The sequence below is a fragment of the Bufo bufo genome, chromosome 1 (genome assembly GCF_905171765.1).
Source record: "Bufo bufo chromosome 1, aBufBuf1.1, whole genome shotgun sequence".
In the NCBI taxonomy this organism is placed as follows: domain Eukaryota; kingdom Metazoa; phylum Chordata; class Amphibia; order Anura; family Bufonidae; genus Bufo; species Bufo bufo.
Genome location: NC_053389.1, coordinates 670,256,472 through 670,269,604, shown reverse-complemented (window position 1 = coordinate 670,269,604; position 13,133 = coordinate 670,256,472). Strand labels below are relative to the sequence as shown.

Genomic DNA, 13,133 nt, shown 5'->3' with positions numbered 1-13,133 from the left:
ACATGTAGAGCGGCGCCCGGGGATCTCACTGCACTTACTATTATCCCCGGGCGCCGCTCCGTTCTCCTGCTATGCCCTCCGGTATCTCCGCTCACTAAGTTATAGTAGGCGGAGATACCAGTCCCTAAGTTATGGTAGGCGGAGTCTGCCCTAGCGCTGGCCAATCGCAGCGCAGAGCTCACAGCCTGGGAGGTTATTTTCTCCCAGGCTGTGAGCTATGCAATGCGATTGGCCAGCGCTACAGAAGAACAAGTGCAGACTCCGCCTACCATAACTTAGGGAACGGAGATACCGGAGGACATAGCAGGAGTAGCAGGAATAGTAAGTGCAGTGAGATCCCCGGGCGCCGCTCCACATGTCTGTATAGTTAGTTCATAGGGTAAGAATCGGTGAAAGGTCCTCTTTAAGCGTCGTGGAATATGTCAGCACCATATAAGCAAGAGAAATAAATAAAATCACCCACAGTAATAAAACAACTTGCCTAATATTTTGCAAGTCAACCTCGTGCAGGAAAAACAGCTCTGACCTGTCAAGCCACCGGCTCTACAAGACCTCTGTCCAATATTAACTTTTTCAGCAAGAATAGCTCTTTAGTGGGATTACACCGGACTGTTTGCCTTTGCCCTCTAAGCCCATCAATAAGTCTTGACCTTGTTGCTGGTGCACCTTTTGCCGTTCCTTTGATCACATTTGGTAGGTACTAAGTCCTGGTGTTTTGTAGATGCTCTGGTCCGGTTGTCTAACCACACACAATATCACGATTTGGACTTTGTTAAAGTTGCTCAGATCCTTACGCTTGCCCATTTGCCACGCTTCCGTGCATGAACTTCAGGAAATTCCTATTCACTTGCTGTCTGATATACCATGACAGGTGCCACGGCCATCAGATAATTATGGTGTTCCCTATTAGGGTGCTCTGTTGCCACACGTTCAGATTTTTTTATGCAGTTTAAAAAAAACTAGAAGTGAAGTGTTTGTATTATTACTTTTTCTATGATCCACACCTGATTTTTATCTTCAAAAGCTGCATCAGGAGACCTGAATGTGTGGCAGCACCCTTTAAGGGTGATGTGAGTTTATTAAGTGAGCCTCTCCGGGGGGCTAAATGTCCAGACAGAGGGGAATTCAAAGAACAGGAACTAGCACACATAGAAAAAATTATATCCAGAAAAACATACACTCATTTTATATATAAAATTTTAGTAGACATATTTTTTATATTTTTTTGTGTGAGATGAGTTGTACCTTAATGGCACCATCTAATGATCCATATAATGCATTGCAAAACTGCAAATAAAATATATATCTGAGGTGAAAAATGTGATTTCACCATTGTTCACTATGCAATAACAATGACAGAACTTTAGGGCTCATGCACACAAACATATTTTCTTTCCTTGTCTGTTCCGTTTTTTCTGCGGACCGTATGTGGAACCATTCATTTCAATGGGTCCGCAAAAAAAACTGAAGTTACTCCATGTGCATTCCGTTTCCGTATGTCCGTATTTCCGTTCAGCAAAAAAATAGAACATGTCCTATTATTGTCCGCATTACGGACAAGGATAGGACTGTTTTATTAGGGGCCGGTCAAGGCCTTATTCTGAGGGTCAGTATGATCACAGCAATACCAAATTCATATAGTTTTTATTAAGATGACTCAGTTGCTATTGATTGCGGCAACTAAGGAGTTAAATGACCAGGATGGGAGTTATCTTGAGATCCTAGCCATAGCAAGCAGGTGCCAGCTGTATGACATAGTCAGCAACCTCCATGTTTGGAGCAGGTACAGCTAGGGAGCCCACTCCATACACTGCTCTTACACCACAGAAATACTGTAAATCCAGATGCTCAAAGGGGTTATTTCATGAAAATAATTTTTCACCTATTCACGGGATAAGTCATAGGTATCAGATTGCAGAGGGTTCAACTGCTGGGATTTTTTGCATCGTGAGTCCCCTCTCAGAATGGAGTGGTAAGTGCACATTTTGTCTGCCATGCCATTGACTTCTATGAGCGCTTTGTCCTGTCGCAGTGAATGGTGCGGTGGACAGACATGCCCACTACTGCTCCATTCAGAGAGACTTGCAGACGCCTCATTGTCGAGAATCTGAAATTTCACACCTATTCTGTGAACAGATCATTCATTTTAATGGGATAACCCCTTCAATATGTGATGACAATGTTTTGATCTGTGTCCCTTTAAACAATGGCAACAAGCATTTATTTTTTTATTTTTTTATCTAAAACGTTGTTTTATTTTTTGCATTCCTAAATGACATATTCAAAGGAAATGAAAATTACAGCATGCCCCATTAACCATTACATAATAACAGTATTCTCCAGCATGTAACATAGCTTTTCACACAGTCAGTTAAAGGGAACCTGTCACCGCGAAATCCGGTATCTAAAAGCACCAGACAGCAGAAGGAGCTGAGCAGATTGCTATATCGTTTTTTGGGGAAAAATTCAATAAAACTTGTATACATGTAAATGTCTGCTATTTCTGACTTCAGTTGTACATGGAGGAGGTTTTATCTGTGACTGATAGAACTCCTTTTGTAAGTGCAGACAGAAATAGAGATTTAAATGAATAAATTACACATTTTGCTGAATCTTTTCCCATAAAACTATCAATCTGCTCAGCTCCTCCTGCTCTATAATGTGCTGTCTTCATATTAGGCCTCATGAACACGACAGTTGTTCTGGTCCACATCCGAGACGCAGTTTTTGCGGCTCGGGTGCGGACCCATTCACTTCAATGGGGCCGCAAAAGATGCGGACAGCACTCCGTGTGCTGTCCGCATCCTTTGCTCCGTTCCGAGGCCCCGCCAAAAAAATATAGCATGTCCTATTCTTGTCCGTTTTCTGGAGAAGAATAGGCATGTCTACAATGGGCCACCCGTTCCGTTCCGCAAATTGCGGAAGGCACACGGGCGGCTTCCGTTTTTTGTGGACCACAAAAAACGGCACGTCGTGTGCATGTAGCCTAACACTGCATTTTGTGATGACAGGTCCTCTTCGAGTCTCTGCTCAGTTGTACACGAGGGACATTGTATCAGTATACACACACACAGAAGGTTATCAATCACTGATTATTGCTGAATGGGCCATACTGGGGTCAGAAAGATCTTCTGTCATAAAACTATACATCAATCTGCTCAGCTCTTTCTGCTCTATAACGCACTGCATTTTGTGGTGACAGACTCTCTTTAAATACAGAAAAAAACGGTCAATCTATCTACAATGGTGTACCTTGAGTAATGATTCCCCCCTGTAGCCTTCCACCATATAATTGATGACCCAGAGACCATTCTCCTGGGTCACTAGTACAGAGGAATCGTTGACTGGCTAAATGGATCAGTCAGTGAAGGACAAAGGACAATGAAATTGAAGGAGAAAAAAAAAGTGTCCATTTTGTTCTCTATTTTTTTGAACAGATTAAAAAAATGCAGTCAATTTTTACACAAAACCGCAAAGTTTGATATCTGCAGCAGAATCTTCATATAACACATGCAACTTTTGCAGCGGTTTTGAGTGAAAATCGGCTGCATTATTTTAATCCATTAAAAAATAGAGAACAAAATGGATACTTTTTTTTTCTTCAATTTTTACTATCGTTGTTCTAAGCAACATAAGAATCATAAATGTCTAGAACAGTGATCATATAAACAAAACAAAAAAAGAGCATGTCTATTTTGCCCTCTTTTTTTTAATGGTTTAAAATAATGCGACCAATTTGCACACAAAACCGCTGCAAAAGTTGAAGGTGTTATATGCAGATTTTGCTACAGATTTCAAACTTTGCGGTTTTGCAGAAAAATCGGTTGCATGGTTTTCAATCGGTTTAAAAACAAACAAACAGTAAAACAGACACTTTTTTGGGGTCATGTCACTGTTCTAAGCTCTTATGCTTCTCTCTCCTTCACTGACTGATCCGTTTACGCTGATTCCAGACATACCTCTGTGTGCTTTTCTCCTTTTATATTGCACCTGAAAAAGATCTGCATATCAATATGCGATTTAGCATAAAAGAAGTACCCGTCAACAACGAACCTCAGCCTCTCTCATTTGAACTGAGCCTCGTCCTCCCCTCTTCACCTTCTCCCCACCTCCCTCTGCTCCTGGCGCTATCCGGCCAGCACTTGAAATCTCAAGCAGGTGCACATCACCCCTATGTTTGACATTCGGGTGGTGAGGTGTGCCTGCGCAAGATTTCAAGCACTGGCTTCATGATGTCGGGAGTAGAGGGAGCCACCAAGCACAGCGGTGATGTGTGCCCCTTCAGCTCTTTTATGCTAATTTGCATATCTATATAAAGAGTTTTTGGGGGGACAATAAATATTAAGAAAAGCACACAAAGGTATGTCTGAGTTAGGATTTATGGGACTTGCAGGACACCAGGAACAGTTTAAAATGGAAAGAGGTGGTGATAGACTCAGGGAACGGCTCCCTTCTATGGATTCTGCAGCACTGTACTGCTGTGATGTCCTTTCCCTTACTTGCCACTGTGTTAGATCCGGACCTCACACAAATGGTCTATATGTAAGACAGCAAGGAAGCGGTCTTACATTTAGACTGCCGCTGGATGCGCCAAAGTTATGAAGAGGCCAGTGTCTCTTCATAACTTCGGTGGATCCACCACCAAATATAGGGGTTATTAAGAACGGCGTCTGAAACTCTGCTCTTTCTGAGGCCCATTGTTCTGGGGAAGGTGTTATCAGCATTCCCTGTGTGAGTATATATAGATAGCTGCCAGCCACTAATATGGCCCCCGTGTACAACTCAGTGCAGAAAGAGAGGAGTTTTTGAATGTATAAAATACAAGTTTTTCAGAATTTTTTTTTTTTTTTTTTTTAACTATATCAATCTGCTCTATAACGTGCTGCTTGTGGATTGTACTACATTTCATGGTGACAGGTCCTCTTTAACTGACAGTGTGAAAAGCTATTTTACACACTGAAGAATACTGTTTTTTTACTCACTCACTTATATAGCGCTGACATATTCCACAGACAGACATTATCGTCAGGCGCTTTCCCCAATGGAGTTCCCCTATCAGTATATATTTTTCGTTTGGGAGGAAACCCACATAAGCACAAGGAGAACATAGAAACTACATGCAGATGTTGTCCTTGGTCAGATCCGAACCTAGGACCCCAACCACTGTTATTATGTGATGGTTCATGAGGCTGGGGTATGTGTTGTGATCTTCGTTTTCCTTGAACTTATCATTTAGGAATGAAAACATACAAAACATTTTAGGATATAAAAAATAGCTTCAAGCCATTCTGTAAAGGGACACTTCCACAAAACATTTTTTAATCACATATTAAAGTGGTTATCCCACGAAAATGACTTATCCACAAGACGGGTTATAAATATCAGATTGCAGGGGGTTTGTCTGCTGGGACCCTGTGCAATCACAAGAACGAGGGGTCCCCTCTCTGAATGGGGCAGTAACGCTCAGGTCGCTCTACTCACTTCTATGGAGCTGATGTAGTCAGTGCTCACGGAATTAATAATGAAAGTAATAACAAGCACCAATTGACTAGCATATTATCTATCAGCGCTCGTGATCTGCAAATAATCTGCCCATGTAAAAGGACCCTTAGCTGACAGATCTATCATTGATCAATGCAATTAAAGGGATTATCCTCCCTCCCCACAGATGTAATATACTTACCCTGCTCCCGGCGCCGTTCCTGGTCCCCGCACCGCCGCTGCTGCTTCTCCCTGTACACGGATGAAACCATCCGGTGTCAGGAGCAGCCAATGGCAGGCGGGGACGGGGACAAGCCTCCCTAGTGTGTCACCCACGATGCTAGGGAGAGTCGTCCCTGTCCCCCAGTGGCTTCTCCCCCCCCCCCCCCAGGATGTTTTCATCCGTGTACAGGGAGAAGCAGCAGCGGCGGTGCGGGGACCAGGAACGGCGCCGGGATCGGGGTAAGTATATTACCTGTGAGGGGCCCAGCACATGTGGGAGTTGAGAAATTGGATAACCCCCTTAAGGCACTGGTAATTCTAGATTGACACTGGACTACATTTCAGTAGGACTTACATGCGCACTGTCCTTGGAGTTGGTATTATCACGGACTATCACAAAACTGCTTAAGCGCTGCCAAAACACAATTCTTATAATCTATAGTGGCATTTTATATTCAGTCAGTGATAAAACAAGCTAAAAATAGGAAATGTCTGCTCCATCTGGTCATGTGAAATATCATGGAAATTAAGTTTCCAAAACTGTGTCATGGAAAGTTGGAATTTCTTCCAGATGTGCGAGGTTCCTCTTCTTTCCCCCTCTTAACTAGAACTCTATTTCCAGAACGTGAGGAAACCTCTGTGCGGTAACCTGATATGTTCAATCAGTTAAGAACTAAACATGAACAGTTATTACAGCTGAAGATGGCAGAAAAATCTTTACCTTTGGTGAACCGATGTTTACGTGTTGGAGAATTGCACTTGAGCCTTCCTGATATACTCTTACTATCCAAACTTTCCCTTTCCACAAGGGGAAGCAATGCCAGCCATCATTACTCTACCCTGCTGACAGCAGTTATTGGGATTTCCCGTTGTGTATGCCCATGAAGCGCTCAGAAGGGCTTTGTATACGGTAACAGGACCCCCCACCAAACACACTCATCATCTTCAAGTGAGTATTATGGACAGCCCATTTAATTAAAGGGGTTATCCAATTTCTCAAAACCCCCCCCACGTGTGCCGGGCCCCTCACCGGTAATATACTTACCCTGCTTCCCGAACACGGTGCCGATCCTGGTCCCCGCACTGCCGCTGCTGCTTCTCCCTGCACCGCTGCTGCTTCTCCCTGCACACGAATGAAAACACCCAGTGTCGGGAAAGAAAGTAGCAGCCAATGGCAGGCAGAGACGGGGACGAGCCTCCCTAGCGTCACCCACGATGCTAGGGAGGCTTGTCCCCGTTTGCCATTGGCTGCCCCCCCCCCCCCCCCCCCCCCCAACACCGGATGTTTACATCTGTGTACAGGGAGAAGCAGCAGCAGCGGTGCGGGGACCAGGAGCGGCGCTATATTACCTGTGAGGGGCCCAGCACATGTGGGGGGGGGGGGGTTTAAGAAATTGGATAACCCCTTCCACTGCCTAGCCTTCTACACAGCTACAAAATGAACATTAAGGCCAAGTTCAGATTTGCCCAATTTGTTGGTGAGAAATCTTCAAAACGAATACAGTGCTTGTGAATGAAGTTTTACAAAGCCCCATTCAGCATACTCATACATATTGATGACCTACCCTCAGGATTGGTCCTAAGATTAGGGCCGAGCTGCAGTACCAAGACTAGACGCTATAGAATGTATGGCGCTATGCTTTGTAAGCTATGAGGAGGACACGGTGCTCATGGGAGCGCTGCGTCCCACTCAAACAGGTGGTAGATGGAGGTACCGAGAGTCTGACCCGCGCCAATCTCATATTGATGACCTATCCCGAGGATCTCGGAGAACCACTTCAATGATAACAGTGTCACAGAGCTTTCAAAAAAAAAAAAATAAACCTTTGACATGTCATAATTACAGGTCGTTCACTAGGAGGAGGTGACAGAAGCACTCACATAGCATGCTCTCTCTCCTCGCTGCAGGTCTATGAGCCCATCTCAATTCTATCTCATGCAGTGAGGCGACAGAGTGAGCCATGTGAGCTCTTTTCTCTCATCTTTCTAGAGATTGGTGGTGGTCTCAGCACTCAGACCCCCGACGATACTTCTTTCAGGTCTTTTAGATTTAGGAAGGGCTGTACCATCTTTCGTGCCCACTACAATAGACTAACTAGTCAGTATTAGCTTATAGGTCCAGGTTATACAGTAGACATTGACCTATTAGAACAAATCAGCTGTTTTGCAGCAACCACCAGTGCTGGAACTATCTCAGAGAATGAAGCCGAAAAGCTCCATCCAGTGTGTGGTGGCCATGTCTGGTTACCGCAGCTCAGCTCCCTTTATATACATCCAGAAGAAAAGATGCTACATGACAATAGGTGACAATCTCCTGTTGGTCAGATGGCTGCACTGTATTTTCATTTTACATTTGGAAGATATAAATCATGTGACAAATACTGAAGTACCACTAGATACTAGGAGTCTCTTCATTACAGTTAACACTGAATGATTACATCTTAACTCATTCTGTAGTTGTAAGAAGAAAGGAAAGAAAAAAAAAAGGAACCAAACCATACCTAAGACATTGCCTGCAGGTACTTCTTCCAGGTCTTTCAATTCACGGCCCATCAGAAGGTAAAGGCTATCCAGAGAGCAGCAAGCCATGTGCGGGATGGCAGAGATGTCAGCAGTGATGGGGCAATCAGATGGCAGCTGAAACAAGGACAGGTTTATCGTTTTTATTTGTGGGGGGAGAGTAATCTGCTAAAAATGTAGCCAGACACAAATAATTTACACCAGGGATGCCCAACCTGCGGCCCTCCAGCTGTTGCAGAACTACAACTTCCATCATGCCTGGACAGGGCATTTGGGAGTTGTAGTTTTGCAACAGCTGAAGGGCTGTAGGTTGGGCATCCCTGATTTACACCATTAAAATAAATTCTGACAAGGATGCCTAGATAACAGCATAGTAACATAGTACCTAAGACCTAAAAAAGACATTTGTCCATCCAGTTCGGCCTGTCATCCTGCGACGTTCAGTTTCTTCCTTTGTGCCACGTTCAGAGGTGGCAGATTACAGTACAATACCTGTGCAAGGGGCTACTTAGAACCAAACCCATAAATTGAGGCACAAAATCCACTTGAAATTCAGGTCATGCCATGAGTTTTCACGTCTGTGCTGAGGCATGTCCATTATGTTGCAGGATGGTTTTGGATCTCATCCTTTGCATTGCAAACTTGGGAAAGGTCTTGGCATATTGGCAACAGTGGTGGACTGGCCATAGATCCTCCAGGGAAACTTCCTGGTGGGCCGATGTCCAGGGGGCCAGCAGCCTTGATAAGTACCGGGTGGACTCTCCCCTCCTGATTCCTGAATTCAAGTGTATTGCCATCATAAGGCAACTAGAGTAGGAGGACAAAGTAGGACAGATGGGGCTGGCCACCACAGAAGGGCAGTTTTTGAGGTGGTATTTTGTGATGCACTTTGGTATTTGGCTATGCTGGGGTGATATAATGTGCCACTATACACACTGCACCTGCCATCTTGGTAGTTTAGTGTAGGGGCACTGTGTATGAACAGAGGAGACATCACATGGAGGTGATTTGCCTGAAATCCATCTGTGGCCATCTTATGGGGAGACAGAACAGGGGGGCCTAGCTTATGAAATATAGCAAACGGCACCGAATATCAACAAAGGCTATATTAGCACTTCCCGTATAGTCATCTTACACACACTTTGGTCACAAGTAGCAAGAAAGGTGCCAACCCCTTTAAGATGAGCTACCGTTTTTAGATGTGCACACGACATTGAGAGAAATATCTGCCTTCCTAGCATTATGCCTCATTTCAATATGTAAAAAGCAGTTGCAAGTCAATTATGCATTCAATCAGCCCCATGCTGACTTCCACTAATAGATACAATTACTATAACAACAGAATCTTTGAGTGAGGCCGGTCTCATAGCTAAACCTCCGAACTTATCTCCTGGGCACAGAGCCGTCAGCAGACCTGGTAATGTGAAAATTCTGCCACCGCTGAAATCATAGTAGGTAATGGATTTAGTCAACTCTAGCGCACAACCTTCTGTTAAAACATGCACAGCAATCTCACAACAGATGGTGTCCATTACACACTGGATCAAATTATTTTTCCTCCTTCTCAAAGAATGCCAAGCAGAAACGAATGCCATCATGCCTAGCCATATTTATAGGTATACTTAAGTGCTGAAAAAAGGAAGGGGCACCATAAATATGCATGTGCCAACACGTTCTAAAAAGTGTACAAAAAAAAAGATATAAGAAGTTAAATAGAGAGAATGGGTCCGCAATCTGGAAGGTGGGGAACGTAGGCACAGAACCCCACGGAGTTCGGTGCGGACGGATCACTGACCCATTCAAGCTGAAGTCTGCATTAGCCACATGGATGGTGCCCATGTACGGAACGGAACGGCCAGGCAACAACCGTGTGCATGAGGCCTTAGATGGAATGAACCGCATTTTACAGAGGCAGTCACACACTATTTAGTTTATATTGCTCCTCACTCAACCTGGCCATACGTTTTCAATGAGACTGGAAATGGACAAGCAATATTTCTAGGAATGTTCTTTCAAAGAAAGATTGTTCATGGGTAAAAGATCATTCATAAGAATTCAAACACTCCCGACTTTTCCAGTCTGCCACTGGTTGGCCAAAACTACTGTTCCTTGTTAGAATACATCCGACCATGGGCATAGGAAGCGGGGGGGACGGATCCCCCCCAGGAAATAATGCGGGAGGGACAGGTTTGGTTAAATCCCCCCCAGGCTCAGACCAGGCCAGCGGCAGTGTCTGTGTGCGGCAGGGCAGGCAGTGTGCGGTGGCGGCAGGCAGTGAGATGAGCACTTCCATTGTGGAAGCGAAGCGCTCATCTCCATGGTGATCTGTTTCTGTTTATATCGCCGTCCTCAGGACAGCAATACAAACAGAAGGCTGCGGAGGAGCAGGGCAGGGAGGTGTGTCCCTTTCCTGTTCCTCTGATAGGCTGCCGGCACTACTAGGCCGGCAGCCTATCAGAGGCCGGCGTAGGCGGCGCGATGACGTCATCGCGCCACCTGAGCTGTACAGCGCTGGAGTCAGGACACAGGCTGGAAGAGGCCTGCATCGCATCGCTCCAAAGAGGTAAGTATAAGTGTTCTTTTTTTTTTATTTTATTTTTAACTATATTATATACAATAATTAATAGTGGTAGGTTGTGGTGGCTCACTAGCAAGTAGTTAAGGTATGGTGCTGCAAGCTCATATAGAGGGAATCACCCCACCCTCTTTTAAAGGCAAATGTAGTAATAGAATAATGAGCGAGCACTCATACACTTGGCAACCAGATTGACATGTGCAGAAAATATTTATTAAATCCCCATAAAATACAAGTACTAAAATTTATAAGAACAATGTAGCAATAATATACAACATTACAGTCACATATATTGTGGTAGATATGATCGACACTATATTCATATGACTCAATAGTGTCGATAAATTCAATAATATATATCACACCAAGAAACTTCAAGTATATGCTGTTATTTGGGAAGAGGGGGTATTATCTTCTAGCGCTCTATCCCAATTTGGGAAACTGAATGTCACTGAAAATGTTGTAGGTGTATTCACTAGGAGCGCAATATGTTCATAAAGTGTCCACAGGAATCCTGATAATGTGAAAAGTCTCTTATAGCTGATCCTTTTAAGCTCGATATGAGCTTTGGATTGGAGAAAACTTTAAATCGATGTTTGGCTTACCGTCTAGCGTCTGCTGTCTCCCTATTGCTTCAATGGAGCTTTAAATATTTGCCGGCTTATTCAGTCGCTCCATACAGCAAGCTGGTTTAAATTTCGCAGGAGTTCCAAAGATCGCAGGAGTTGCCACTCTGTTCCGCAATTTCCTTTGGTGCAGCTTTCGACGATAAGAATAGTTAATCCTTTACTGTAGAGATTTTCTTCTGTATGGCCATACAGTATTATCGGAGGCTTTTCAATGCAGGTACATCACTTGTTTCACCATACGCGTTACGGGTAGATTCACTCTCCCTTCCTCAGTGAACATATTGCGCTCCCAGTGAATACACCTACAACATTTTCAGTGACATTCAGTTTCCCAAATTGGGATAGAGCGCTAGAAGATAATACCCCCTCTTCCCAAATAACAGCATATACTTGAAGTTTCTTGGTGTAATATATTATTGAATTTATCGACACTATTGAGTCATATGAATATAGTGTCGATCATATCTACCACAATATATGTGACTGTAATGTTGTATATACAATAATTAGTTTTTTTTAACTGGCACATAAAAGGGGGGCACTGGTATTATACTGCCACATGATTGGGGAATTTGGGGGGGGGGGCCCTGGTATTATACTGGGCTGGTACATGATTGGTGAATTTGGGGGGCCCTGGAATTACTGGCACAGATTGGGGGGGGGGGGGGTCCTGGTATTACTGGCACATGATTGGGGGGGGTCTGGTATTACTGGCACATGATTGGGGGGGGTCTGGTATTACTGGCACATGATTGGGGGGGTCTGTTATTACTGGCACATGATTGGGGGGGTCTGTTATTACTGGCACATGATTGGGGGTCTGTTATTACTGGCACATGATTGGGGGGGCTGTTATTACTGGCACATGATTGGGGGGGATGTTATTACTGGCACATGATTGGGGGGGCTGTTATTACTGGCACATGATTGGGGGGGCTGTTATTACTGGCACATGATTGGGGGGGGGCTGTTATTACTGGCACATGATTGGGGGGGCTGTTATTACTGGCACATGATTGGGGGGGCTGTTATTACTGGCACATGATTGGGGGGCTGTTATTACTGGCACATGATTGGGGGGGCTGTTATTACTGGCTGATGAGAGGCACTGGGGGGCTGATGAGAGGCACTGGGGCTCTTATCTGAGGTCTGATTGGGGGTCATTCATATTGGGGTCTGAGCTGAGGTCTTATTAACATTGGGGATCTTATTGGGGCTGTTAGCTGAGGTCTGATTAACATTGGGGGTCTGACCTGAGGTGTAATGAAACATTTTTTTCTTATTGTGCCCACTTCCAGCCCGGAGCCTATATATATATATATATATATATATATATATATACACACACACACTGCTCAAAAAAATAAAGGGAACACAAAAATAATACATCCTAGATCTGAATTAATTAAATATTCTTCTGAAATACTTTGTATAAAAAAATGGAAATCAAATTTTTCAACCCATGGAGGTCTGGATTTGGAGTCACACTCAAAATTAAAGTGGAAAAACACACTACAGGCTGATCCAACTTTGATGTAATGTCCTCAAAACAAGTCAAAATGAGGCTCAGTAGTGTGTGTGGCCTCCACGTGCCTGTATGACCTCCCTACAACGCCTGTGCATGCTCCTGATGAGGTGGCGGACGGTCTCCTGAGGGATCTCCTCCCAGACCTGGACTAAAGCATCTGCCAACTCCTGGACAGTCT

At 44.3% G+C, this 13,133-nt stretch overlaps 1 protein-coding gene across 1 annotated transcript in view; it reads right to left on the bottom strand.

Moving 5' to 3' along the window:
- The window catches only part of EFL1 (elongation factor like GTPase 1), a 287,352-nt gene that overhangs the window by 155,808 nt on the left and 118,411 nt on the right, over positions 1 to 13,133 (bottom strand). The window contains exon 15 of the mRNA XM_040414072.1: positions 8,205 to 8,340. Coding sequence (XP_040270006.1) covers positions 8,205 to 8,340 — 136 coding nt within the window. The remainder of the gene's footprint in view (positions 1 to 8,204; positions 8,341 to 13,133) is intronic.